Source organism: Pteropus vampyrus, unplaced genomic scaffold, assembly GCF_000151845.1.
Source record: "Pteropus vampyrus isolate Shadow unplaced genomic scaffold, Pvam_2.0 Scaffold404, whole genome shotgun sequence".
Classification (NCBI taxonomy): Eukaryota; Metazoa; Chordata; class Mammalia; order Chiroptera; family Pteropodidae; genus Pteropus; species Pteropus vampyrus.
In genome coordinates, this window is record NW_011889185.1 from 740,738 (window position 1) to 767,878 (window position 27,141).

General features: G+C 37.8%; 1 protein-coding gene across 1 annotated transcript; it reads left to right on the forward strand.

The window, feature by feature from the left end:
* The first annotated feature begins 5,035 nt into the window (after positions 1-5,035).
* Positions 5,036-25,559, forward strand: ATP6AP2 (ATPase H+ transporting accessory protein 2). The gene is made up of 9 exons (XM_011380746.2): positions 5,036-5,226; positions 10,903-11,033; positions 12,702-12,833; positions 17,143-17,238; positions 17,395-17,532; positions 18,434-18,487; positions 19,420-19,569; positions 20,340-20,459; positions 24,495-25,559. The coding sequence occupies exons 1-9, from the start codon at positions 5,190-5,192 to the stop codon at positions 24,684-24,686; spliced, it is 1,050 nt and encodes a 349-aa protein (XP_011379048.1). The 5' UTR covers positions 5,036-5,189; the 3' UTR covers positions 24,687-25,559.
* The last annotated feature ends 1,582 nt before the right edge of the window (positions 25,560-27,141 follow it).

The following is a 27,141-nucleotide window of genomic DNA, read 5'->3' on the forward strand; positions in this document are numbered from 1 at the left end:
AGTTCTATCAACATAGACTCAGAGGACACCATGATTTTGATTAGGTTTTTCGGAGAGGTTGGAGAAAACTATCCCAAAGTCACAGAAGTCAGTATCCAGTGGCTCAATGAGATGAAGTGCCCACTAAACCTTAGAAATAAGATTGCCCTCTGTCTTAATCAGGAAAACAACATGACAAGGATCACGGAAGGCTGGGAAGCTCTCACGAATGGAGAGGTATGGTTTGTGAAGTCGCCTCAAAAAGGTGGCTTATTCCAGTCTCCTGTCTGTCTGATATAAATATTCAGTCTGTCCAGGGTGGAAGGTGGGGCAGATAGTTCTAGCTGTGGAGATAGGTACAACAGAGGTTAATGCATTAAATATTTTCTCTGATTGTATACTCACCAAGTTGATTTTGAGTGAGTAAGATTCCTGTGTTACTTGCATTTTGAGAGAGAATACCCTGACCAGGTTGACATGACTTTGTAAACTACCACATATTTACATAGCTTGCCATAAATTAACAAAATACTCTTTGCAACATTAAGATCTTATGAGTTTATTGTTTGCGTTTAATGTCATAGAGTCAGAGTCACTCTGGGACACTGATGGACCTGGGGATCTCAGGCTGGAAGACTGAGGCCTGGATTGTGCCCTGTGGTGAATTCTCATGGTAGATACCATGTCTAAGATCTCTTGGAAGACAGCTATTAACATGCCAACCACAACATTGGCCTTTGGACACGTTCACATTCACTGAAGACATGTTTTGTAAACATAAGATTCTCCAAACATAAATTAAAAATCGCATACAAATAACTCCTACCAAGTCAAACAGAGATATGCCTTCTTAAGATTCAAAAAAGCAAACTAGATTTTAAAAAATCTCATTGTAACACACAATGAACATCCAACATCAATGTTCAGAATATGAGTAATATGAAATGAACACCGGTGTAACAACCATCCCCTACATTAAAAAATGACCAGCATCTCCAAATCTTTCTGCATGTCCCTTTTGGACATAACCCCCTCTCCACCTCCCTGGATGTGACCACTCTCCAGATTTTTATGGTAACTCTTTCCTTGTTTTTCTTTATACCTTGACCACCTATGCTATGTCCCTAAACAATATAGTTTATTTTTGCCTGTTTTTGAACTTTATATAAATGGAATCATACTGTTCATTTCTTATTTATATTTATATATAACAAAATATACAAGAGAATATAATATAATATAATTAATATAATATAATTTATAGATATATATGCGATATAATATATATTATTTATATTTATTCCTTTTCATTGTGTTATAGTATCCCATTGTATGAAATATACCATAATTTATTATCCATTCTATTGTCAATTGACATTTAAATTGCTTCCAGTTTTTGGCTGTTACGAACAGCACTGTTATGAACATTCTTGTACTTGCATTCTGGCACATTTAAATGTATATTCCTGTAGTATTTATTCCAAGGAATGGAACTGCTGTGATATAGAGGATGTATATCTTAAATTTTAATAGACAAGGCAATGTTTTCAGAAATAATTACACCAATTTATACTCCTACCAGCATGTTACAAGAATTTCAGCTAATTTACATCCTTGCCTACATTTGGCATGACAGACTTTTTAAACTTTTTGCACAACTTTTTGTTGTGGTATCTCACGGTTTCAAATTTGCATTCCCCTAACTACTAATGAGGTTAAGCATCTTTTTATACTGGCCTTTTAGGCTTTCCTCTGCTGTATAGCACCTGTTCAAGTCTGCCACCCATTTTTCTATCAGGTTGTCTTTTTCTTATTGATTTGTAAGAATGATTTATATATTATGGATACAACTCATCTTTTCTTTTTCCATTTTGTGGCTTGTATTTTCACTTGGTGGTATTTTATAATTGACTATATTTTTAGAATAATTTTAGATTGACAGAAAAATTGAGACGATAGTACAGAGTTCCCACATATCTCACCTAGTTTTCCCTATTATTAACATCTTACGCTAGTATGATCCATTTGTCACCATTAATGAACCAATATTGACACATTATAATTAACTGGAATCCATACTTTATTCAGATTTCCTTTTTCTGTCGTAAGATCCCATGTTACATTTAGTTGTCATATCTTCTTAGGCCCCTCTTGGTTGTGACAGTTTCTCAGACTCTCCTTGTTTTTGATGAACTTGACAGTCTTGAGGCGTACTGGTCAGTTATTTTGTAGGATGTACCACAAGTGGGATCTATCTGATGTTTTTCTCATGATTAGACCGGGGTTATGGATTTGCAGAGGAAGGCCACAGAGGTAAAGTGCCATTTTCATCACATTGCATCGAGGGTACATACTATCAACATGGTTTGTTACTTTTGATGTTGACTTTAACCATCTAGCTAAGGTAGTGTTTGTCAGGTATCTCCACTGTAAAGTTTCTCTCTCTCTGCCCCCTTACTTTTCCGTTCTGTATATGATATCTTTCGAAAAGAAGTTTTTAATTTTAATTCAATGGGAGCTGCATGGTTTGGGAGTATGACATGATCTTGGCCTCCATAGGGTTTCCTGATGGCTTATATGCAAGGACCAGGCCACCTTACCATGTTCTCTCTAGGATCACTCAGAATTTCCTGCTGGAATTAATGTGGGGTAGAGGGGGAGTTAGGGAAGCAAACTGAATTATGTACATATTCTTTCAAATCTTATATCAGGACTTCTCCTTTTGAAACTCAAGAGCCAGGATTTTGACATTTTTGTTTTCGGGTTCTTTTGAAAGTCCTCTCCTCAGGGCAGTGGATGGCTGGCATCTTGGCTATTTGGCCCAGGATGAGAGGTAGGGGAAGAGGCTTCTTTTAGGCTAACATATGGGTCATTCCTTCAAATATTATCCTGCCACACACATATCCACCTCTAAATGCTTCAAAGGAAAAGTTAACCACGTATCACCAGTTGTTTACTGAGTGCTAAAGATTGAATCTGAAGAGCTGCTTTCTAAAGCAGAACTATTGATGATTCAGGATGTGACTTTGAGTACATATGCCCTCCCCTAGGCTTCAATCTCTCAATCTATGAAACAAGGAGAAGGCTTCCTACAGTGTTATATCTTGCTGTATTCCAAAGCTCTAAGAAGCAGCATTGCCCTTTTAAGACCTCAGATGAAAAGGGGCTTTAGATTTAAAGGATAAGCAATTCACTTTCAGCCCAGAAAAGGATGTTATTTCTCAAGGCATGAAGTATGAAAGATTGTGAGATTTTGAGGTTTTCTTGGAGGGAGGAGAAAGAGGGATTTGTTTTATTCCAGTCTATTTACAGTATTTTTGGTCTTCTTCAAATTATAAGGAATAAGAATGTCCTAGAACTCTTTTAAGAACAGAAAAATTTACTCCTTTCCCTGTTTCTTTAGCCTGGATGAAATTGCAGGAGCTCCGCTCCACTTTTAGCTGATTATGCCACTAAATAAGGTTTATTAGACAAGCTCATTCAGGGCCTTTGGTCTAGAACCTGTTCTAGGATATGCAGCAAGATAGACAAAGAATTAAATTTTAGTTGAAGTGAAGAGAAATTACTACATCATGCTAAAAAATGAATTTTGAAAAATGACTAAATTCATATTGATACTTATTTTTTTCAAGCCAGTCATTTTAGAGTTGCTGTTTGGGAAATTATTTGCTTTAGGCATATTTGGTAATCCAATAATTTCACATTCCTAATGGAAAAATATCCTTTTCTCTTTCAGATTTCTTTAAAGTAACATTTGTGAAAATTCTCCTCTGAAAGAATACAAATTTGAGAGTCAAAGAATTTCCTGAAGTTTAGTGAGGAAATCTAGGTCCCATTCCCTAAACTGAGAGTAGTTTTAGTGACCATAGTGGGTTCTATAAGTTCAAACCTGAGTATCCAGTGAGTGTTCTGATTCGTTTTCAGTTGGGCAAGTTTTTCCTAGGATAGGTCTGCTACCTGAGAAACTCCTGGGGTCATTGCTTTCAACCTACTCTCCTTTTTTCTCCCTCAGTTAATCTCAAGAAGAAAATAGAGACAGGAAATTGAGGAAACAGGGCATTTATTCCCCCAACAAGCTGTACATGTGTGCACTGAACAATGCTCAAATACCTTTAATGGCTCCCATTTCCTACCAAATGAAGTATAGTTCTTTTATGTACAATTCAACATCCTCAACTTAGTTTTTGCTACCTGGAGAAAGCTCCCCATCTCTTTTCCTTGCATATTGAAACCACATCCATCTCTCAAGGTCATCAACTGGGGCATCATTTTCTCACTACAGATGCTACACTGTGTCACTTGTTTCTTCACATCATGGGCAAAAAATTATGAGCAATAGGAATGGAGGATCCTAGTCTAATTAACATGTCTAGCTCTCAAGTAACACAGAGTGAACGGATGAAGAAAGTAAGTAATGTTCTCGTCACATTACTCTTGGTAGGCCGGGAAAGTCTTCGGAGGTAGGGTTGCTAGATTTAGCAAATCAAAATACAGGATGTCCAGGTATATTTGAATTTCAGACAAACAACAAATACTTTTTTTTAGTATAAGTCTGTCCCATTAAATATTCACGACATATTTATACTAAAAATTATTCGTCGTGCCGTACTTGGAGAGCAGGGGTTCCCCTAGGCGCCTGGTCTCTTCCTAGCACGTGCTCAGCATCTGTGTAATCGTTAGAACGAAACCCAAACCAGCCTCGCAGTTTCCACAGCTATACCGATGGCAAGGCGGAGCCCCGCGACAAGGCAAGACAGACACCCCGGTTGGAGACCCTCAACCGAGATTGGCCAAAGGATCCGCACTCGGGAGGCAGCTCCACACCATAGGCTCTCCTGCCTCCTCAACAGCCTATGTCTTCCTCCGCCCCAACGCCAGCCCTACCCTCCATCTCGTGACCGGTCGTCATGGGCCGGGGGGCGGGACTGCCCGGCTCTGCAACTGCTTCCTGCCATTGGCAGGGCCTACCATTCATCACGGTAGACTCCGACCATCAGGCTGACGTTGCCCCGGCTACGCCTCTCCCGCCCGCCACGGCGTAGCTGGCGATTGGTGGAGAAGGCGACAGCTGTCCCAGCGGAGGCGACGACGGGGCGGCCTCAAGGAGTCGCAACGAGCCAGAGCGCGTCACGCCCTGGTGCTGCGGTGGTCGCTCGCGTCTTGTCGGCCCGTTCCGTGTTGCCCTGCACTGCCGCGGCCGCCGCGGAACCATGGCTGTGCTCGTCGTGCTGTTGTCCTTGGTGGCGGGTGAGGAACCGGCTGCGGGTGGGGCGCGCTTTAGGAGGCCCTGAGCCTTAGGGCTCAGGGTCGCGGGCGGCTGCGGGTGTGCGGCAGTGGGGCGGGTGCCGCAGTGCAGGCAAGCGGCGGCAGCCTCGCGCCAGCTGCCTCCCTCAGCCTTCTGTCGGGACTGGCCTGTGGCGACCGGGCCTGGCGGGGCTGGGGCCAAGCCAAGCTGGGCTGCGTCGGGGGCACATGAGCCGGCTTCACTCTCCGTCTCTTCAAGGAAGGCGCATCCGCCGGTCTTGCCTCCAGCCTCGGGTCAGCCCGGCCGGCGTCTTCCATCTCGGGAGGCGCTTCAAAGGACCGGAATGCATTTCCCAATTAACTGTTGAACCGCAGCTCTCTGCGAAAAAGGGAAGGCCGACTTCTTAGCTGCCATCAGCTGCTGCATTTCTTTGCATTTTTCTGGTGTCTCCATTTCTAGCAGTTGTCATCAGTGACTGGTGAAATCTTCTCCCCTCCTTCAGCGTTTCAGGATACAAAGTTGGAGGCGGAATAATTGGTTTTATAAGATTATTTCTAAAGGCGAATTCAAAGTACCTCTCAATAGTTTGTCATAGTTCCCAATTTTAAGGATTTGGAAACTAAGATGTGAGTCACGTTCTTAGGGTCACATGTCATATAATGATAGCTTTCTGAGTGGAACCTAGGTTCCCTAGCATTCAGCAGGGGGAGTGCAAGTCAGCTTATATCTGGCCTCTTCCTGTGTACCATGTAATTCATTTAATTTTACAGTAATCATTAGAAGAGGATGTTATCTTCGTTGTACAGAGTGAGCAAGCCTAAATAACCTAACACCACACAAGTGGTAAGCAGAAAAGCTGCAGCTGGCTTCAAACCATGGGACTTTTCTATTACATATGCTGTGGCATGGTAGTGGAATGCTACTACTGTGTGAGAATGTGGGAATGATAGGGACGCAGACTAGCCAACAAGAGCCCAAGTTGAGAACAATTTGGAGGAATAGGGCTCTTCCTCAGTGTGTCGGTTTAAAACCTATAGCTTAAAAAATCAATAGGAGGCCTATGCCTCTGTTGTGTGAAGTGCTGAGAGTCCCACTTTCGGATTGGTGCTTCAGTTCTGCATGGAGGTGTAGACCACTGGATGTTCTTGAAATCTGTAGGTCTTCTCCATCCTTGGAGTGCCCAGTGTTTTGTGCTGATGATAGTTACACTTATTTTCATGTCCCCCAAATGTTAGGATTCTTCTGTTTCTTTTGTTTCTGTCTCCGGAAAGTCATTCTAGTCTATCTAGTAAGAGACTTTGGAGACATTTTTAATTTTTTTTATTCTGCTTTTGAAATTTAAAAATCTTCCATTTGATACTGTGAATTAACTGAACATCTGCTGGAATTCCATGTGTAATGTTATTTTGATTCAGTGAGCTTTAGTGGTTTTTGTTTTGGGTTTGGTACCTGGTTTGGACATGCTTTCCCTAACTGGAGTAGTCTGATCCTGTCAGCTTCTGCATTCCTTGGTCTTGTCAGCTGAAGTTAAATTACTGTTTTCCACAATGACTAAATATGATTTAATGGAAAACATTTTTAAGAGATCAGACTTCTTTGAGAAAAAAATATGTCTTTTAAAATGGTGTTACCAAACCAGAGAGAGACTAGAGAAAGGGAACTAGGATTATAAATACCATGTCATGAAGAATATTTGAAAAAATTCAGATGTTTAACCTGGAGAGGAAAGGCCATGGGCAAACACATGGAATTTGAAGGGATGTCATGTTGAAGAAGGATTTGATTTGGTCACTGAAGCCCCATAGGTCAAAAGTAGGACCTATTTATTTTTTCACTTATTGATTCCGTCCACCATTCATAGATCACTGCATAGTATGGTGGGAATTCCCAAAGGGCAGAGGACTTAGCATCTAGCCCAGAATGGGGAGGCTGAGGGAAATTTCCTAGGTGGTGGTAGGGGGATGCCTCACAGGACAAATATGAAAGGTTGGGGTGGGAAGAAAAGGCATTTTCCACAGAACAGCATGTGTAAAAGCACAGAGATATGAGAACAAAGAGCAAATAGTTTGTTGAGGCCAGAATGTATAGGGATTAAGTTGAGAGATCCCAGAAGTAAGGTTGGCAAGGTGCCTTGGATATTATCTTTTGGATTTTGTCTCAAAGGCTCTGGGCAACAAGTGATGGTGGTTAAGCTAAAGGATGAATGAACAGATCTGTAATTTTAAAAGGTGATAGGAATGCTAAATCAGAGAGTGGTCTGGCAAGTCATAAGGTGGCCAGTTTCAGCAAGCCTGGTCAGGACGGGAAGAGTATACTGGACATGGAGGGAAAAGGATTTGTGGGATAACCACAAAAAAAAAAATGTCAACAGAATTCAGTGTTCGATGAGCTGTGGTGCTGAGGAGAGATTTAAAGACAACCAATTCAAGCAGCCGGGTAGAAGATGGTGTCATCCTTCAAATTTTGTACTGAAAGGGTCAGAATATAGGAGGAACCTGTGGAAAGATGGTGAATTCAGTTCTGAACCTGTTGAGTTTGAAGGACCTATGGGACTTAAATGCTCAGCAGGCTGTTGGGTGTGTAGGTCTAACGCTCAGTGGAAATCTAGGCTGAAAATAAAAATCTGGGAGCCATCAATGTGTTTTTGGTGTTTGCAGCCTTAGGAGTAGTTGAGCTCAGCCAGGGAGAAAGTTGTAGACTAGGAAAGTGGTGAGAGTCAGGAATGTAGCCCTTAGATCGCCATAGTGTGAAGTTTGCTAGGTGATCTACTGGGATGCCAGAAGAATATACTAGAACTTCCATTTACATCTGTTTTTTAATCCCAGTCTCTCTCTCTCTCCTCTCTGCGTCCCGTCCTCTCCCTCTCCCCTCTCCCCTTTCTCCTCTCCCCTCTCCCCTCTCCCTCTAATAATGGTCAGATATTTTGTAGAATGTCCCTCAGTTTGGGTTTGTCTGATATTTTCTCATGATTAAATTGTGAAGAATACCACACAGGTATCTCATCCTTTTTTAAACTTTATTTTTGTGTGCTTTGTAATATATTATGAGCATATAGTCTATTGTACTACAAGTGTATGCTGTATAAATAAATATATATATAGTGAGACTACTTTCAAATTTTGTACTGAAAGGGTTGAAATCTAAAAATTCTGGACATCACGGCTCTCAGGGGCAGGAAGGGAAAAAAACTAAGGAGAAGCAGCCAGAGGGATTGGAAGAAAAACCAGGGACCTGGGCTTATGAGGGCCAAGGCAGCAGATTTTCAAGGAGGGAGTTGTCAGTATCAGATGCTTTGGGAGGGTAAATAAATTAAGGATTGAAGATTGTCTTTTGGATTTGGTAAGTCGTTTCAGTGTCATGGCGGGGTCAGAAACTGTGGAGTAGGTAGTAAATGTGAAATGAAAATATAGAAAGACAAATGGGCTGACTACTCTGCCAGGATTCTTCCTCTGAAGGGAAACGGAGGCTAGTAGAGCCTAGGATGACCAAAGGAGGTTTTTTTGTGGTCTTACTTATATAATGGGAGCACAGTAGCGTATTTTCACGCTTGAAAGAGCCAGTCAAGAGGGGAAATTTGGTAGTGCAAGGTGTGGCTTCATTTATTCAAAAACTCAACAAATATTTATTGAGCACCAGTGTGTCAGGCGTTATTCTCAGCCCTGAGGATGTTGTGTCAACAAGATAAACTGAAATCTCTGACCTCATGGAGTTTATGTTCTACAGGGCCAACTTTGTATGCCTACAACCATTTAGGCACCTAACTCCTGATAATGTTGTCTGTCCCAGAATAGTGGCTTAATAAACATTAAATGAATGATTTAATAGGTGAATGAATGAAGGTCCCTAAGAAGGCTGAACCAGGGGATTATTTTAGACTGCATCTGAAGGGAGAGGAGATAAGGGTAGGGGGTCATGCAGATAATTGTGGGGAGAAAGCAGGTAGCTGGTGGAATTCCTCTGTTTTCTCTTAAAGCAGGTTATCTGGTGAGACTGAGTCAAGAGTGATAAAACAGGAAGTTGAGAGAAGGAAGCCCATTTCAGTCAATTCAGTACAAAGGAAAACTTTGTTCAAAAGACTACAATGTTGGGGCAATGGAGATGACTGCTGGCAAACTGTAGTGTTTGTAAGTTGAAGTGGCGTCCCCCTTCGTTGGTGTCCCCATTCAGGTAGAGAATGGGTGACTTTCTGTCAGATATCCTGGATATACATGTATGAAGCAGCAGTTTCTTGTATAGGAGTCCGCGACTGTAAAGTTTTTCTGAAACTCCAGGCTCCCGAAGAACTGTTGTGCAGGCACAGAAGTGGACTCTAACTATAAACTTGGGACAAAGTAATTTAGTATAACTTTGCTGGGGTCGAGTGAGTATGGCCACATCTCAAAACAGGGCTATCTCCAGATCCAAATATGGTTCTTTAAATGCGTACGGTGCTTGGAAAGTATATGTCTGTTGCTACCCTATTTTCCTTAGAGTTTGCAATAACTACTACTTTAGTGAACCAAGATGTCTATCAGTTACAAACGTCCATTCTGTTCTGCTAATTTTTCTTAGTCTGCCTTCAGCTAGAACAAGTTGGAAATTCAGGCTCTGGCAGCTGCACTGAATTGAAACTCATAATTCTTCTTGTTGTATCAGCACCATCCTGAGGCCTTTTATTTACTGTCAATACTGTAACAGCAAAACATTTACTGTTGCTTCTAACTTTATTCCCACACTCTGTAAATGGTACTTTCCTTAGGTCAAAGAGAATAACAGTGATGTTTTATTAAGGTCTAATTTCCCATACTAGGCATGAACAAGATTTGTTTTGGACTTGGAGCTTCTTTTCATAGGAACCCGAAAGTTTCCATTAGCCACTATGTGTAAGCTAGACATCATCGGGTTAACACATGATGGGTGAAGAGGCCAGATACTTCATCCTAAGCCTTGGAGGGCTTAAAAAATAGTCTCTTTATTCTCATCCTTTATTTTTTAATCCCGGGCCCACACCCCTAGACTAGTTGACTTTATTATTACAGAATACCTTTTCTCACCCTCTTGATACATCCATTGGAAATGCTATTTTCCTGGATTTTGTTTCTAAAGTCTGAAGTATTTTTTATTCTGACTGGTAACATGTACCCCCATTTGACAGTCCTCATTTCACTAGGTTTGCCTGTGGGATTTAAGGAAAGATATGATATATCCTAAGGCACACTAACCTGCTAAAGTTTTAGAGTGAAATACTAGGAATTTTATAAATTTGCATTTTGAAGAGTGGGTTGATGTTAGAAATAATTTAGAGATTTTAAGTTTCTTCTTTTTTAGTCTGTGCCAGGGCTTTGTTTTTTGTTTTTTGTTTTTTTTTTAAATTCTGGAGAAATACAACTGATTTCTAATTCTTGACAAATTGCCACATGCCTATGTTTAAGGGCCATTTGTAGGAAGGCATCTAGATCATTAGGAGAATTCTGTTTCATAGTTGTACCTTTGTTACAACAGAATGTGTGAACTTAAATTCTTAGAGTGATACCTTGGAAAAGAATCCATAGATGTATATTTAGGATTCGGCATTTTGTCCAATCATAATTTAGTATGCTAAGTCAATGGGGAGTGAGAAACATATTTAATAATTTTCAACATGGATGCAAGATATTTATGATGCTGATCATTCACTTATTAATCTGTTTTCTTCTCAGGTGTTTTGGGAAACGAGTTTAGTATTTTAAGATCACCGGGGTCTGTTGTTTTCCGGGATGGAAATTGGCCTATACCAGGAGAGCGAATCCCAGATGTTGCTGCATTATCCATGGGCTTCTCTGTGAAAGAAGTATGTGTATTTAAAAAAAATATTTGGAGCTACTTCTGAAAGCATTTTTGTTGATTTCTGCTAATAGCCCAAGAAAGCAACAAACAAACATAGGAATATTTGTGGTACAGATTACAAAAGTAAAAAAGCTCATTTGTAGTTGGGGAGATTTTGGATAAGTACTTCAAGCTTGGCTTATGAAACTAAATCCTTATAAATCATTAACTATGTAATAGTTTATTCATAGTAGTGAAGAAGTTCTTTGTGTATGAGAATGCATTTGTCCTATTAATAGAGTGTATAAATTTTTTTTTCAGTTACACATGATAGATTTTTGTCTTAGTTCAGACTGCTATTCCAAAGTACCATAGACTGTGTGGCTTATAAATAACAGACATTTATTTCTCACTGTTCTGGAGGCTGGAAGTCCGAGATTAGAGTGCCAGCATGACCAAGTTCTAGCGAGGGCCCTCTTCCAGGTTGCAGACTATCAACTTCTTTTTGTATCCTCACATGGTGGAGAGAGGGCAAGAGAGCTCTCTGGAGTCCCTTTTGTAAGGGCACTAACCTGTTTTATGAAGGCTCCATCCTTATGACCTAATCACCTCCTTAAGGTCCCACCTCCTAATACCATCACACTGGGGTTTAGGATTGCAACATGTGAATTGAGGGAGGGGGACACAAACATTTAGTCCATTATAATTCATTATGAATGATAAAATATGTATGCATCTTGCCTGAGTTTAGGAAAATAGTGTCAGTAGCTGTGGGATAGTCTAGCACCTTGGTTTCCTATAATTGAGCTGTAACCTATTGTAGTAACTAGCTGTTTACAAGATATAGCAGAGGGAGCCTAGATCCTGTCAGTATATGAAAGATCTAAAACTAAGGGCTAGAAGAAAGGAGATGTAGTTTGCTCTGTCTTCCTGTCATTATCTCCTCCTATTTTCTAAGTTTGGTGCTTTTGATGTGGTCTCTAGATATCATCAATCACACAAAGGAACTTTCCTCCTAGTTCCTGAGTGCCCTTGAAACAAGAAGCAGTGCATGGGAACTGTCTCTCTGATGGGCCTATGGGAGCAGTCCCTGAGCTCCTAGTGTGAACATGACTGGTTGTTTACATTTAAAGATGAAATGTGTATTTTGTTCTTTACAAACTTAAATTGACTACAAATGGCTGTTAAATAACCTTTAGAAACAATTAGTAAACTAATATGAGTTACTTTCAGCAGGAATTTTGTTTTATTTATAAAGAACTTAGTCTAAAGAGAATGTTTTAATGAGTCTTGCCATGTCATTGTGAAAGAGAAAAGTGATGCTGTAAATCAGGGCAAACAGTGATGAAGGAAGAAAATGTCCATGGTTATATGAAGACAAGAATACTTTGTAATTTGGAATTTGTAAAGTGCCTTTGTTTTGTTTACTTGCCTGCTTTTTTCCATCAAAAGTTTGACATGACTTACGACTTTATTGTTCAAATCAGTAGAAGCTTAAGAAAATGAGAAAGGTAGAAATCTGCATCCTTGATTAAGAGATTACAATTACTGCCTTAAATAAAACATTTGTTCTACCTGGGAATTTTCATTGCCAGTATCATCCCAGAACCCCCTGACTCTGCTTATTAGATGTTCTGGGGCATGGTTTCCTCAGTTGATAATTAAGCACCCTTTCACGCTTTTCCATGTTTAGGATCTTTCTTGGCCAGGACTTGCAGTTGGTAACCTATTCCATCGTCCTCGGGCTACCGTTATGGTGATGGTGAAGGGAGTGGACAAACTCGCTCTACCCCCAGGCAGTGCCATTTCATACCCTTTGGAGAATGTGAGTATTGTAAAAAGTTAAAGGTTTGCATTTTTAATTTGTCTTGTCAGCTGTCATTGTGAATTGTGTTCTAAGCATACTTCTCGTCTTTTTTTTATTCACTGATAAGTAAAACACAATTTATTTTTTAAAAAATTACATGGTGATTATAAGTTTATTGAGACTTGTCCATTTCCTATGGATGGGAGTACTTTCTAAGGTAAGAGGTATATAAATTGCCTCACTCTCAGAATAGAGGATCGAAAAAAAGAAACTAGTTGAGAGTGTATGTGGCTGACATTTTCTTGGGCATTATCTTGTTACTTTCCCTTTGGATTTTTACTGCATTTTTGTGTAAGAAGGAGACTGGAGACTATTTGGCTGGCTCACTTACTCCTTCACTAGGTCTTCAAGGAGTAAGGGTAACTGAGCTATTGTGAGAGGCCCTCCTTCTTCTGCAAGCATATAGAAGTCACCAAAACAGTTTCACATGTATAACTAAATGTGAAAGCAAGGAAAGGATACATACCAGGTGCCAGATTTGGATAGAAAACTCAAAAGCCAGAGTGGGAACAAGAACCAAAACCGGAAATGGGGTCCCCAAAAAAAACCAAGGGCCGCAAAAAAACCCTATTCTTGAAAGGAGGACTAGGGCCACCACAGAGGAGCTGACTCTCATCCTTGGCTGTGGGACCCTTAGATTCCCCTTAAAAAATCAGAACTACGAGCTTGTGCTGTGCTCCACATTTACAGGACACACCCCATATGGACATACCTCCACAGTGTAGGGTTCCTTTGGTTAAAAAAAAAAATTTGACTGAGTCAGATTTACAAAGCACTTGGAAGAAAAATGCCAAGCAAGTATAACAAACAATTCATCCCTCTAGAACTACAGATGATAGACTAGTCTCAAAGAGATTTAAAAATACATACATTAAAATTGTGAGAGTTAAAGGAAGGGATAGAAACTGTGAGGCAGCTATAAGACATTTTGATATGTGGTACTTTCATTGATATTCACTCCTAAATATTTCATCATTTATATTGTGATTTCTTTAACCCATGAGTTATTTAGAGGTGTTTAATGTGTGGGTTCTTTTAAAATCATTTTTAATTTTTCAATTTCTAATTTTATTGCATTGTAAGATTGGTCTGTATGATGCTGATTTTTTGGAAATTTTTTCAGACTTTCCTGTGGTCTAGTATAGATTATTTCCAAGCACACATGACATGCTTAGAAAAAAACAACTATGTACTAGGCCAGGAGGCAGATCTCAGCAAATAATACAGAATCTGTATCATATAAACCACCCTCTCTGACCACAATGCAGTTAAATCTAAACACAATAACAGAATGATACCTTAAAAACGTATTTGGAAATGGTAAAAAATATATATATATGTATGACTTTTTAGGTTTAAAGCACGTTGAACACCCAGTAGCCTAAAGCCAAATCACCACCTAGACATAGTAAAATTGAAGAACTGATAAGGACACTGAAAATCTTAAAAGCTTTCAGAGGAAAGACATTGTCATTACAAAGGAATGAGAGTAGAATGATAGCAGATTTCTTATCTGTTGCCATTAGAGGTCAAAGAGCAAGAACAGAAAAGCAGTAATTTGTATAGTATAAGGCTAGGCTGACAATATTGTTTACATAGTCATAATAATGAAATAATATTGATCCAATGAAAATTATGATAGAACTTTTGGAAGGGTGGAGAGAAATAAAAAGAATGCATGTATGGGGCAGGAGATGGGACTGTGGTTGGTGACGTGGGAGAGCTAAATCCTCATTTTCTGTATTTGACAATAAATAGATAATGTCTAAAATTGAAAAACCAAGATGTAGTAATATAACCATATTATTTAGAGATGGTGGTAACAGAAAAAGGAAACAAAGGATTTGAAAGTGAGGACTTCAGAGAAATGGGAAATGAGGGGAGGGGCAAACTTATTTTTCATAAAAAGTCTTATAGAAAACTATTTGTCTCCTTAAACCATTTGTATACATAACTTTTTTTCTATATAATTTTTGAAAAAAAATTTAAGTCAACAGGAAAAGATAGTTGGAATTGATGCACTGCTAAATAATTAATGGATTGAGGAGAAAATTACAGTGGAATTTTCAAAATTATTCGGAACCGAAAATCAATGAATGTACCATATATTTAAAAAATTCTGGGGTGCAGCTAAAGTGTTAAGAAAAGGGAAATTTATAGCCTTCCAATGCACATGTTAGACAATTTAAAAGATGGAAATTAATGTACTAAAGAAACCAGAAGAATTCAGAGTAAAAGGAAGAAAGGGAAAAATCAAAATCGAAAGGCAGATTTGTAAAAATTATTTTTAAAAATTTTCACAAGATTATGTGATTACGTGATTTCTGTGTAAATCACTGTGGCAGATCCCTTTAAAATAAGTATATAAAAATCCAAAATGCTATTAAGATTTTCATTAGCATACAGTCCAAAACTAAACATTTTAAAACAGATTAGCCTCATTTTATATGAGTAGAAGCTGTGAAAAGAGCGCCTGTTATTGCTTGACCCTGACTGATTGCTCCTAATACTTTTCGTGGCAGTAGGTGGTGAGTGAGATAGAAGGCTCAGAGGACAAAACCCACAAAATATATTTTTTTTAATAGAATGTCTTGGAATTCCACTTAATGAAGCTTCTATTTGATTAGCTAGCTGCTTTCATTAGAATTTCAAGTCATACAGATACAGAAATTCCATTTTCTCCAGGCCAAACAATGCATATACTTATAAGGATAGAAAACAATCACTAGATTTTAAGTAGCTGAGCTTTTTCCTTTTTGAGCTTAGCGATCTGTATAATTTTTTTCTTTTCCTTCACAGTTTGGTGCTCATCTGACTCAATAGTTTCTCTAATTTGATTGCTAGGGAGGTGTTACCTTTGATCTTCAACTTCCCTGCCACAAGTGCCATTTCAGTAGGTGAAATGAAGCTGGAGAGTTTATGTTACATGTTGTTGTGTTCCCTCCAAAGCCTGAGGAGGTGAACTGTGTGATTGCAAAAAGAGAAGTCTTATGGCTGACTCAGGGAGCTAGTGACAGTATGCTTTTACAAGTTTGGAGTCTTTCTCCTTCTTCACTCATTAACTCATTTTAAGAGAATTTTGGAAAGAGTTAATATGCATCTTGAGTAAGAGTAAAAATTGATTTTCTTTCATAGTATGAAATTGAGAAACTTAATTTTGATGGTGAGATTTCATCAGTAAAATTTCTATAATCACATTAATTCTGCCTATACCATGTTAGTATTAATTTGCTACTTATAAACATGAACCTTTTACTAGTAAAGGGAATTAACTAGAAAAAAAAAACACTGTAAGAAATCTCCATTAAAACAAAACCACTACTACTATACTGCTTATTTTAATACAATAATACTGAGAATAAAATAATTTTTGAGGAGAAAATTATTGTAATTTATTGTTAAAAATAATGTGGAGCAAAAACAGATCTTTGAGGATGGAAGTCAGAATTTTGGTTACCCTAGCGGGTAGAGGAAGTGGGTGGGGTGGCTTTTAGGGTGCTGTTAATATTCTGTCTTGATCTGGTTGGCTTATATGAGCATATCCATTTGTAAACATTTCTTGAGCTGTTACCCCAAGATTTGTGTACTATATTATATGTATGTTATACTTTAATAAAAATTCAAGAAAAAAAGTAGGTTTTACCACAGTTGGTTATTTCAGTTTAATATCATCATCATGTGGTCCTAAGAAAAAGGCTTCAAAATTCTGTGACATACTTTATGCCTTATCTAAGGGTCTTCAGTCTGTCTGAAGACAAATCATACCTCTAATTAAACATTTTTTAAATTTTAAAATGAAAAATGAGGTCTATTTCTCTTTCAACTAAATTTAATTCTTCAGATTCTTCTGACCTCAAATGCAAGTTAATACTTAATTGTAGAATATGCATTCATTGTATTATGTTGTAATTAATTAATTAATTAATTGATTAATATTGAAACCAAATGTATTGCTGCATAAAATACACGAATGGCCACCAGAAAATGATGGTTTGTGCAAGATAGTGTTACATCCTTTGTGTTTGCATGTTATTTCCTACTTACCACATTGGGAGACACACACTCCATTTGGCCCACTAGGAGGCTGTTTGATCTTCTGTACCCTCAAAAGGGCTCTTTGAGTTTGGATGTAATTTGGGTCTTTTGAATTTCCATAGAAAATGCTGTTGCTTTTTTTTTTTTAAGTTTCCTTTTTTAATACTATCTGAAAGATTTTTCTTCCCACTTTGGTTCAGATAATAATTAAGGTCTTACTCTTAAATTTCAGGCAGTTCCTTTTAGTCTCGACAGTGTTGCAAATTCCATTCACTCCTTATTTTCTGAAGAAACTCCTGTAGTTTTGCAGTTGGCTCCCAGTGAGGAAGTAAGTAATACAGTTTTTATTTAAGATGCTTTAAAAAATAAGCTTTCATTATTTAATAGAAATTTAAAACCATTTTTATGAAAAATGCTGTCAGACCTCTGTATATTGGAATTAATCGGTAAAAACATAACTTAAAATTTTTAATTCTTTTTGCAGAGAGTGTATATGGTGGGAAAGGCAAACTCAGTTTTTGAAGATCTTTCAGTAACGTTACGACAGCTCCGCAATCGCCTGTTTCAAGAAAACTCCATTCTCAATGCACTTCCCCTGAATTCTCTGAGTAGGAACAATGAAGTAAGTACAGTTATTGAGTGAATTAATATCATTTCTGGTTTTCCATTTCTTGTGTTCCTGACTTTAGAGCAAATGACATTTTAGAAAATGAAAAGTTTTGCAAATTTATTGCTGGAGTAGATTCTTCTTTCCTTTAGTGTAATTGTTTTCTGAATCTCATATTTTTGTGAGTTGAGCTGTAGTAGTAAATAGTATTACATTCTAGTGTGAAGGTTGCCACCAGTTAATCTGGACAAACCAGAAATGACAGTATTTACTTGGTGGCTGGTGGAGCTGTGTGGATCTGATAATGTTGGAGCCTCCATCATTCACTCCCACTTCTGAAGTGTTGTCTCATTTGTCTGTTTCATTCTTGACAGTACATTCAAGGGAGGGACCCACCCTTACTTTTGACTCCTGTTTGTCAGCTTCACCACCTACACATGTACCCTCTAAACCACATGGCATGCCACCTTTGCATGCCACCTTTCTGGCCCCCTCCCCTCTACCTACTATGATTGACCAGTACTACCGTCTTCTTATCCAATGTGGAACAAGTTCAAGGGATGTGAGTAGACTGGGCCATTGGCAGGACCTCGCTACAGTGCACCAGAATATTCTGATGCACTGAGGGAAAACCACTGTAGAGTTTGGGTGCTTTATCATAGGTTTATTGGAAGTATGGCTATTGAGTGGTAGTCACTGTGCTGGGAAATGACCATCACCTATCACCTTTCTATTGGAAAATAATGTTTTATATGCATTTTCAATTGAAACGAACCTACCAAATGAAGGACAATTGTTGCATAAATTCACCTACATGCTTAAAATTTGTAATATCCTCTGCCTTACTTGATAAATGGCAAATACAAGTCTCTGATGCACATTTAAAGTAATGCTCATTTCTTTTTGTTCTCTGCAGGTTGATCTGCTCTTTCTTTCTGAACTGCAAGTTCTACACGATATTTCAAGTTTGGTAAATAGGCTGCTCTAATTTTTCAGTTCCATTTATTTTGGTTGCAAAAGACATTTCTAGAGAATCTTTGATAGTGAAACCAATTGAAAAGTTTCATCAAGTATGTCCTGAATTTACAATCCCATGAAAGTTGAGGAATTAGTGGTGGTATTAGAATTTTGAACTCATCTCATGTTACAGTCAAATTATTTTACATTTCTACTCTTAGGAGACAGTAAATATATCTTCCAAGAATACAGTGCTAGGGTGGGCCACCCTACCTGCAGCCCTGACTTGGCTGTTGATTACTTGTCAGACATTAAGACTTGACTCCTATACCTAAAATAGAAATAACAGTTTGGACTAATAATGCTGTTGACCAAGTGAGGAAGGGAATAAATCTGCCTGAAGGGTATTTTTTCTGTTTTGGTGAATGATTTTTTTTTTTTAAATCCTCATGTGACTGAAATAGAAAAACTTACCTATTTGCTAGCTACTGAAGTTGTTGCCCAAACTTTTTCTTTTTCAGTGTGGTTGGTTCGGGAATCTGGAAGCATAGTGCTAGGAGCCGGTGAGGTAGTCCAGGAGGGCATGTGGGAGGTTTCTGGTCTCAGCATCAATGGTTCATGTTCTGGGATCAGACTGGTCCAACCATCTGTTCTTTTATACCCTGGGCCATATCTGAAGTTTTTAAACGAAGGAATTTTTTTTAAAAAGCTTTTATTAAATACTTAGGGAGCCCTATAATTGCACTTTAAAAAGAGATTTATGCTGGATTTGTTTTATTGGAAACTCCCATTTAAACCAGCTCCGTTTGCCACCATTTTAGATTATTTGTATATGGTGACACACTGGTGTGGTTCTATTCAGCCTAGTTTAATTAGGCATAAAACTTCAACTGGTCATATTTGAAATTACTTTATTCACTTCCTTTTGTTTGTTATTCTCCTAAGTTGTCTCGACATAAGCATCTAGCCAAGGATCATTCTCCTGATTTATATTCACTGGAGCTGGCAGGTTTGGATGAAATTGGGAAACATTATGGGGAAGACTCTGAACAATTCAGAGATGCTTCTAAGATCCTTGTTGACGCTCTGCAAAAGGTAAATTATGGGGTAAAAGGGGTTGGAGTATGACCATTTCACTTTTAGCTTCTTAATGGAAAACATTTGCCTAGTGAAATACTGTTGATTGAAGTCTTGCTCACCTTCTTTGGAGGACCTATGATTTTAGTGACCACGTATAAGGCAGGTCAAAGGCGTATGTTGGGATGTCTCTAATGCTGGCAGAGGCAGCATAGGAAATGATGGATAACTCCAGCACAATAGAACACAATAGTTTTTTTTTTTTATCGTGGTTAAATGTACATAAAACTTACCATTTTAACTATTTTTAAGTATACAGTTCTGTGACATTAAGTACATTGACATTTTTGTGCCACTATCACTACCGTCCATCGCCAGAACTTTCATCATAACTGAAATTCTGTCCCCATTAAACACTATGAAATAATTAAAGAACACCTAGCACAGTACCAGACATTTAGTAGATACATAATAAATGATCATTTTCTCCTGCTCTTGAAGTTACTCACTTTCAACTCTTCCTCCATTTCCCTTTCCTAATTTCCTTCTCTCAATTTATATGCCAACAAATCCAGGCTCTTCTTAATTTTATTTTGAACATTTGTATGTTGAAGCTTAACAGTTTTTGAATATTTTAACATAATCAGAACCTTTAAGACTTGCCTATTTTAAGACAGTGTATTTCATGAGCCAATAGGTAAGTATATGTTCTGGTTGGTGCACAGAAGCTTTACAAATAATTTCAATAAATATATATTTAAGATTCATAGAGATGTCAATAACTTCAGTTTGCAGATGACATGTATAGTCTTTATGGTGGGAATGCAGTGGTAGAGCTAGTGACTGTCAGATCATTCGACACATCCCTTGTGAGGAAGACAAGGACTATCCTTGAGGCAAAACAAGAGGTAAGTAAATTTTTAGATCTTGCTTTAAAATTGTGAAATTAACTTTTAAAAACCCCACTAAAAGCTCTATCACCTATGGGCAGCATGAATGAGCAGTCAGTAAGTCTAAAAAACAGTTTCAGTTAAAACAGATTTTTTATTCACATAGATATATGTATTTTGCCAGTGATGCTTAGTTCTTTTAGGGATAAAAGTAAATCTGTCAAAGCTGATAAGATAATTCAAATATTGGTATTACAAGGAAACATCAGAAGTTAATGTGAGGGAGTGGTGTGGCTCTCTTAGCCTGGAGACTCTGCTTTTCCAAGAGGTAGGTACATTGTCTTTGTGGTACAGCACAAAATCCACTGTGTGCACTTTTTATAATTTGATTTACTTCTACAATTTTTGGCTTGGATCTTGCTTTGATTTTAATCCTTTAGAGTGTTATAACAAAGGTGATGGCCATAGTCGAATGTGTATGTGTGTGCATGTGTGTATACATTCACATATACAAGAGTAGCACTGTGGCTACCTCAGAACATCGTGAGGCCAAGAACATTATTTACAGTTGGCCTCATCTCTTGGAGCAGATTCTCAATCATTCATAGACACTCCCCTTTGCACCCATACTTTGGTATGCAATCCATACCTTGCTCAGTTTTACTGATCGCAGGGTGGGACTTTGCATAAGACCATCAAAGGTAATTCCTGTTCAAGATAATTTAGACATAACTGCTTTGGGATTGTTTCACTCTAAATTGGAGTGAAAGGACCATGTCAGGCTAGACAACCCGAAAAATTTTCCTACTATAGAGCATCCAGAAATGCTGGATAAAAATAAATACATTTGTGAGTGCATAGTTGATTGCTCAAGTAAGCAAGGGGAATTCTTAAGCAAATAAAGTAGAGGAACTTGAAAATTGTGTAGTAAGCAGGCAGCCCCTAGGGACATTTCTAGTTGGGTTACCAAGAGACTGGAAACAAGGTCTTTGGTATCTGAATGTGGCAAGAGGGTGGAACTGACACCTCCATATAAAGCTGGGACCCTGAAAGGACTGTGTCCTAAGAGGGTGGACTAGAAAACAAGTCTGCCCACCAATAAAGGGAGTCTAAAAAGCAGCTTAAGCTTTGTGTAGTCACAGTAGGTACTGGGAGTGGGAATGTCTCCTAGGGAATTCTTAACTGCAGGACCACCTCCGTGTGAGTTTGAAGCTCAATTTTGTTACCTGCAAGTCCCAGGAAGCCCCAGGCCAAGAAATAAACACATACCCTCATACTCTGGTTCTAGAGTGATAAGACCTGTGATGCCCAGCAGAAGTAAATATAAAACTTCTCTGGCAAGATATACCCTCCACACAAGCGTTGGTGGAGGGGGGACCCCCTACAGTTAGTCTCCCCAAATGTGAGCTCAGAACATTGTAAGACACAGGTGGAGCCAATCTACCATGAGTGCATGGTAGCTAAAGTATCCCATGGCAGAATTAGACTTCCAGGAACTTCAAGTAATAGAATATGGGTATAGGCCATAAAATAACCATTTTAACTGATTAAAAAGATAACAGAGGAGTCAAACAAAGAAAAAGAACAAGATACAGATTTGAATTAATGGGAGACTTTTATTTTTTTATTTTTTTTTTCAACACAAAAAATGAGAGACTTTTAAATACTAGATTCTTTCAACATTGACCACGTTAGGCCTGGTAGTTTATGTCAGGTGACCCCACAGAGAAGTGCAGCAGTTTCAACAAGTTACTCTTGTTTGGGGAGTTTGACAAACCAGTTTTACAGAGCTGAATCAGTTTGTATTCTCAGAGGCATCAGGTCGAATTTATGAATTAGCTACTGTAAGGGATAAGTTGCATTTATTAGAAAGTAGTTTCTGAAATTATTGTACATGTGGTGAGGAGCAAGACTCAGGTGATGTCACTGGATTTTCTTTACCTATAAGGTAATGAATTAACATTTTACATGTATAATCTAAAATTTAAGATTTCTTTTTTGTTAAACCTAATAGACCGAAATGAACACTTTGAAATGGGAGGTTGCTAGATGTTCCTGGGATTCTATTCTGTCCATACCTCCAGTTTCTGATTCACTACCTGTTGTCAACTTTCATCTCTCTTTGTCTGCCCCTCAATTCTGTACTGATTGTCTCATCTGCTTCACAGAGAAAAAAGACTTTCAGCTTGAGCTTTCTTTTTAGGGTGATGAAACCTTCTAAAGATTAGATTGTGGTGATGACTGCAACTCTATAAATATACTAAAATTTACTGAATGTAGACTGAGAATGAGTGTGAAAAGAACTCATTTACCAAAAAAAAAAAAAAGAGAGAGAGAGAGAGAGAGGTCTCTCAAGGGCAAAATCCTTTAACGTTTTCTCAATTCTGAGCTCCCTGCATGTAAATGTACATGTCTGTATAGCCATCCTCTTCAGTTGAAATCACTTATTTTCCTTCAGCTTAAAGAGAGGCAAGGGTTTAAGGAAACACTGAGTGCTTGCAGCACGCCAGGTGCTGGGGCTGTGGGGTTATAGTCTCTCCTTTGTACTCACTGCCAGTCCCCCTGCCCTCGTTTCTCCCAGCTCACTAACTCAGCTCCCTTCTTCCCAGCCTGTCCTTCCCAGATGCATACTACACATGGTCATCAAAGTTTTCTTAAGACAAACCTGATCATGTTACTTCCTGACTGAAATTTGGTCAGTGGCTTCTTGTTGCCCATAGGCTGAAGGCCAGATTCTCTATAGCTTCCCTGCCTCTAGCTTCAACTCCTGCTATTTCCCTACCTTTTTTTTTATTCTCTAGCCAAAATGAACTAAGTTTCCTAAACACTGCCTTTGCCAGAAGGGATTACATTTCTCGATGCCTTTGCACAGGCCTGGAATCAACTCCGCCCCCACCAAGGCCCAGAGATCTCTCTTCAGGACAAAGATGTGCTTGACTGAACCATCATTTATTTTCCTTTCTGAAATTTAAAAAAAAAAACAATTTTAAGTAGATAAATATAAATACAATCATGTGCCACTTAACAATGAGGATATGTTTTGAGAAATGCATTGTTAGGTGATTTCATCATTGTGCAAACATCATAGAGTGCACTTACATAAACCTAGATGGTATAGCCTGCACACCTAAGCTATATGGTATAGCCTAGTGCTCCTAGGCTACAAGCCTAGACAGCATGTTACTGTACTGAATACTGTAGACAGTTGTAATGTGTTGTGCTACAATGTTAAGAGGGCTTACGAGATCACCAGGCCACAGGAATTTTTTAGCACCATTACAATCTCATGGGACCACAGTTGTAAATGCAGTCTGTCATTGACTGAAATGTCGTTAAGCAGCATATGACTGTATATAACATGTAATACTAGTTAATTTAAAGAGTAAAAAGAATTTTAACACTATACACCTGAAGAGAATACTTGTTTCTCTGGAGCTCCCTCTGTCTTAACCCTCTACCCTCCCCGTCTAGAGGTAATTGCTGTCCTGAATATTATGTTAATCATTCCTTTGCTTTTTTTTTACAGTTTGATTACATAACATACTTATCCGTAAACAGTGTTGTTTAGTTTTGCCTGTTATTTGAATTTTATATAAATGGAATCATACTATATGCATTTGTCAGTGTTTTATGCTCAGTATTAAGAGTCACGCAAGCTGATAAACATAGCTTGTAGTTCAGTCATTTTACAGCTATGTGTTCCATTGTATGGATGTGCCATAATTATCCATTCCTTGATGGACATCCTTGTCCATGTCTCTTGGTACACATATAGAAGTTTTCCCTAGGCTATGAACTTGCTAGATCATAGGACATGCATACCGCATACCTTCAACTTTATTGGTATTGCCAAATTTTCTCAAGCAATTGATCTGGTTTATATTTCACCACCATTGCATATTATCTTCTCCATGAAGGCTCTCTTTCTTGGTTGCTCCTAGTATAAACACTTATGCCACTTATGAATAAATTTGTTAGTAAATGAATCGTATCTACTACATTGGGATAATTTTCTATCTTCCCTCTTGATTTTCTTTCTTTTCTTCATTGTAGAACCCACCAAGTCCCTTTAACCTTGCATATAAGTATAATTTTGAGTATCCAGTGGTTTTCAATATGGTACTTTGGATAATGATCGCCTTGGCCTTGGCTGTGATTATCACCTCTTACAATATTTGGAACATGGATCCTGGATATGATAGCATCATTTATAGGATGACAAACCAGAAGATTCGAATGGATTGAACTTTCCTTATGCCTAACTTAGAAAAGGGGTTTGGAAATTGTTTTCTTAAAATAAATCTTTAGTGTAGTTTAAAGTAGATAGTATACTTTAAATTTTTTAAAGAAGTAAATTTTGTTCTCAGTTTTGTGTGTGCTTGTGAAGTTGTTTTAGAGTGAATTATGGTATTGATGTGAATTGATTTGTGTGATATAAATTCCATAATATCCTCAAATATTATGATATAACCATTTAATATAATTTCATTCCATTTAACATTTGGAAATAATGCACTGAAATAAATGTAAAACATTTAGAATAGCTTGTGTTATTTATGTTAGGAAAATGCACTGAATTTGTTAGAGACACTTATGAATGCTTAATTTCCTTACACAGGACAGATTTAAATGATATTTGGGCTATTGTGTACTATGAACTATTTGTAAATGTCCTAATTTGATGTAAATATCTCTGAAACGAGAAAAGGTTTTCACTTAGCACAGCCCTCAACTATGAGTGTGTGTATACAGTCACTTTGATTTGGAACTGCATCTGATTGACAGAGGATAGCTGTTTTTTTAACCTCTTCTGAAAGTTTGGTGATCTGGATGGTCTAGTGTGGGTATTAAAAATACTACATTGATCTCAGAAGAAACTAGCTTTGTGAAGTTACAGATATTCATAATTATACACATAAAAACAAACATTTGGGGGACATCTTGGGGCATGAATATAAAAATCTTTTTATTTCAGTTAACTTTTCCCACTGTGTAAGTTACTATGGTTTGTGGTACATCATTCTATAGAATATTAAGTGAAAGTAGATGCTCCTTACTTTTCATGTGGAAGTGGACCAATGTCTATAAAGAGTCACAAATAAAGTTAATGATTCCAAATTTGTGTCATTTCAATACTAAATCTGTTTTATATTGTAAAACCCTAACAGGGTTTTATTTAGTCAGAATTGACTGTTTTCATTATACAAATGGTTTTGCGCTTTTTTTATTGTTTTATTATTTTCTGGTTACATTATTTTTTAAATGTTTTTTTTATTTTTCAGTTACAGTTGACATACAATATTATATTAGTTTCAGGTGTACAACATAGTGATTAGACATTTATGTAACTCACGAAATGATCACCCGATAAATCTAAGACCCATCTGACACCATACATAGTTATTACATTATTGACTATATTTCCTATGCTATACTTTACATTCCCGTGACTATTTTGTAACTACCAATTTGTACTTCTTAATCCCTTCCCCTTTTTCACCCATCTCCCCAATCCTCCTCCCATCTGGCAACCATCAAAATGTTACTTTATCGATGAGTTTGCTTCGTTTTTTTCTGTTTGTTTTTTAGATTCCACGTATAAGTGAAATCATATGGTATTTGTCTTTCTCTGTGTGACTTACTTCACTTAGCATAATATCCTCTAGGTCCATCCGTGTTACAGATGGCAAGATTCCATTCCTTTTTATGGCTGAATATATTCCATTGTATATATGTACCACTTTTTATCCATTCATCTATTGATGGACACTTAGGTTACTTCCATATCTTGGCTATTGTAAACAATGCTGTAATGACTATATAGATGCATATGTCTTTTCAAATTAGTGTTTTGGGTTTCTTCGGCTAAAACCCAGAAGTGGAATTATTAGGTCCTTTGTCTCTTGTTATAGCCTTTGTTTTAAAGTCTGTTTTGCCTAGTATAAGTATTGCTACCCAGTTTTTTATTATTTTTTTTTTTTTACTTTCGCTCTGTGTGTGCGTCTTTTGATCTGAAGTGAGTCTTTTGTAGGCAACATATGTAAAGGCCTTGTTTTCATACAGTGACCCTATGTCTTTTGATTGGAGCATTTAATCCATTTACATAAAATAATTGTTGATAGATATGTTGTTATTGCCATTTTATTATTCACATTTTTTATCATTTTCTTTTTAAAGAACTCCCTTTAACATTTCTTATAATACTGGTTTGGTGGTGATGAACTCAAATTTTTTCTTGTCTGGGAAGTTCTTTATGTGTCCTTTGATTCTCAATGATAGCTTTGCTGGGTAAAGTAATCTTGGTTGTAGGTCTTTGCTTTTTGTCACTTTGAATATTTCATGCCAATCCCTTATGGCCTGCAAAGTTTCTGTTGAGAAATCAGCTTACATTCTCATGGGAGCTCCCTTGTAAGTAACTAACTATTTTTCTCTTTCTGCTTTTAAGATTCTCTCTGTCTTTAACCTTTGGCATTTTAATTATAATGTGCCTTGGTGTGGACCTCTTTGAGTTCATCTTGTTTGGGACTCTCAGTGCTTCCTAGTATAGTTACTTCACCAGGTTGAGGAAGTTTTTCATCATTTCTTCAAATAGGTTCTCAATTCCTTGCTCTCTCTTCTCCTTCTGGTGCCCCTATGATGCAAATGTTGGTAGGCTTGACGCTGTCCCAGGGCCCCTTAAACTATCCTCATTTTTTGGATT

Bases quoted from the DNA above. Each gene is read 5' to 3' on its own strand.
- ATP6AP2 (XM_011380746.2), top strand. From the start codon at position 5,190: ATGGCTGTGCTCGTCGTGCTGTTGTCCTTGGTGGCGG. The intron at 19,570-20,339 runs GTAAATTATGGG...CAATAACTTCAG, and splicing joins TTGTTGACGCTCTGCAAAAG to TTTGCAGATGACATGTATAG. The intron at 20,460-24,494 runs GTAAGTAAATTT...TCTTCATTGTAG, and splicing joins TCCTTGAGGCAAAACAAGAG to AACCCACCAAGTCCCTTTAA.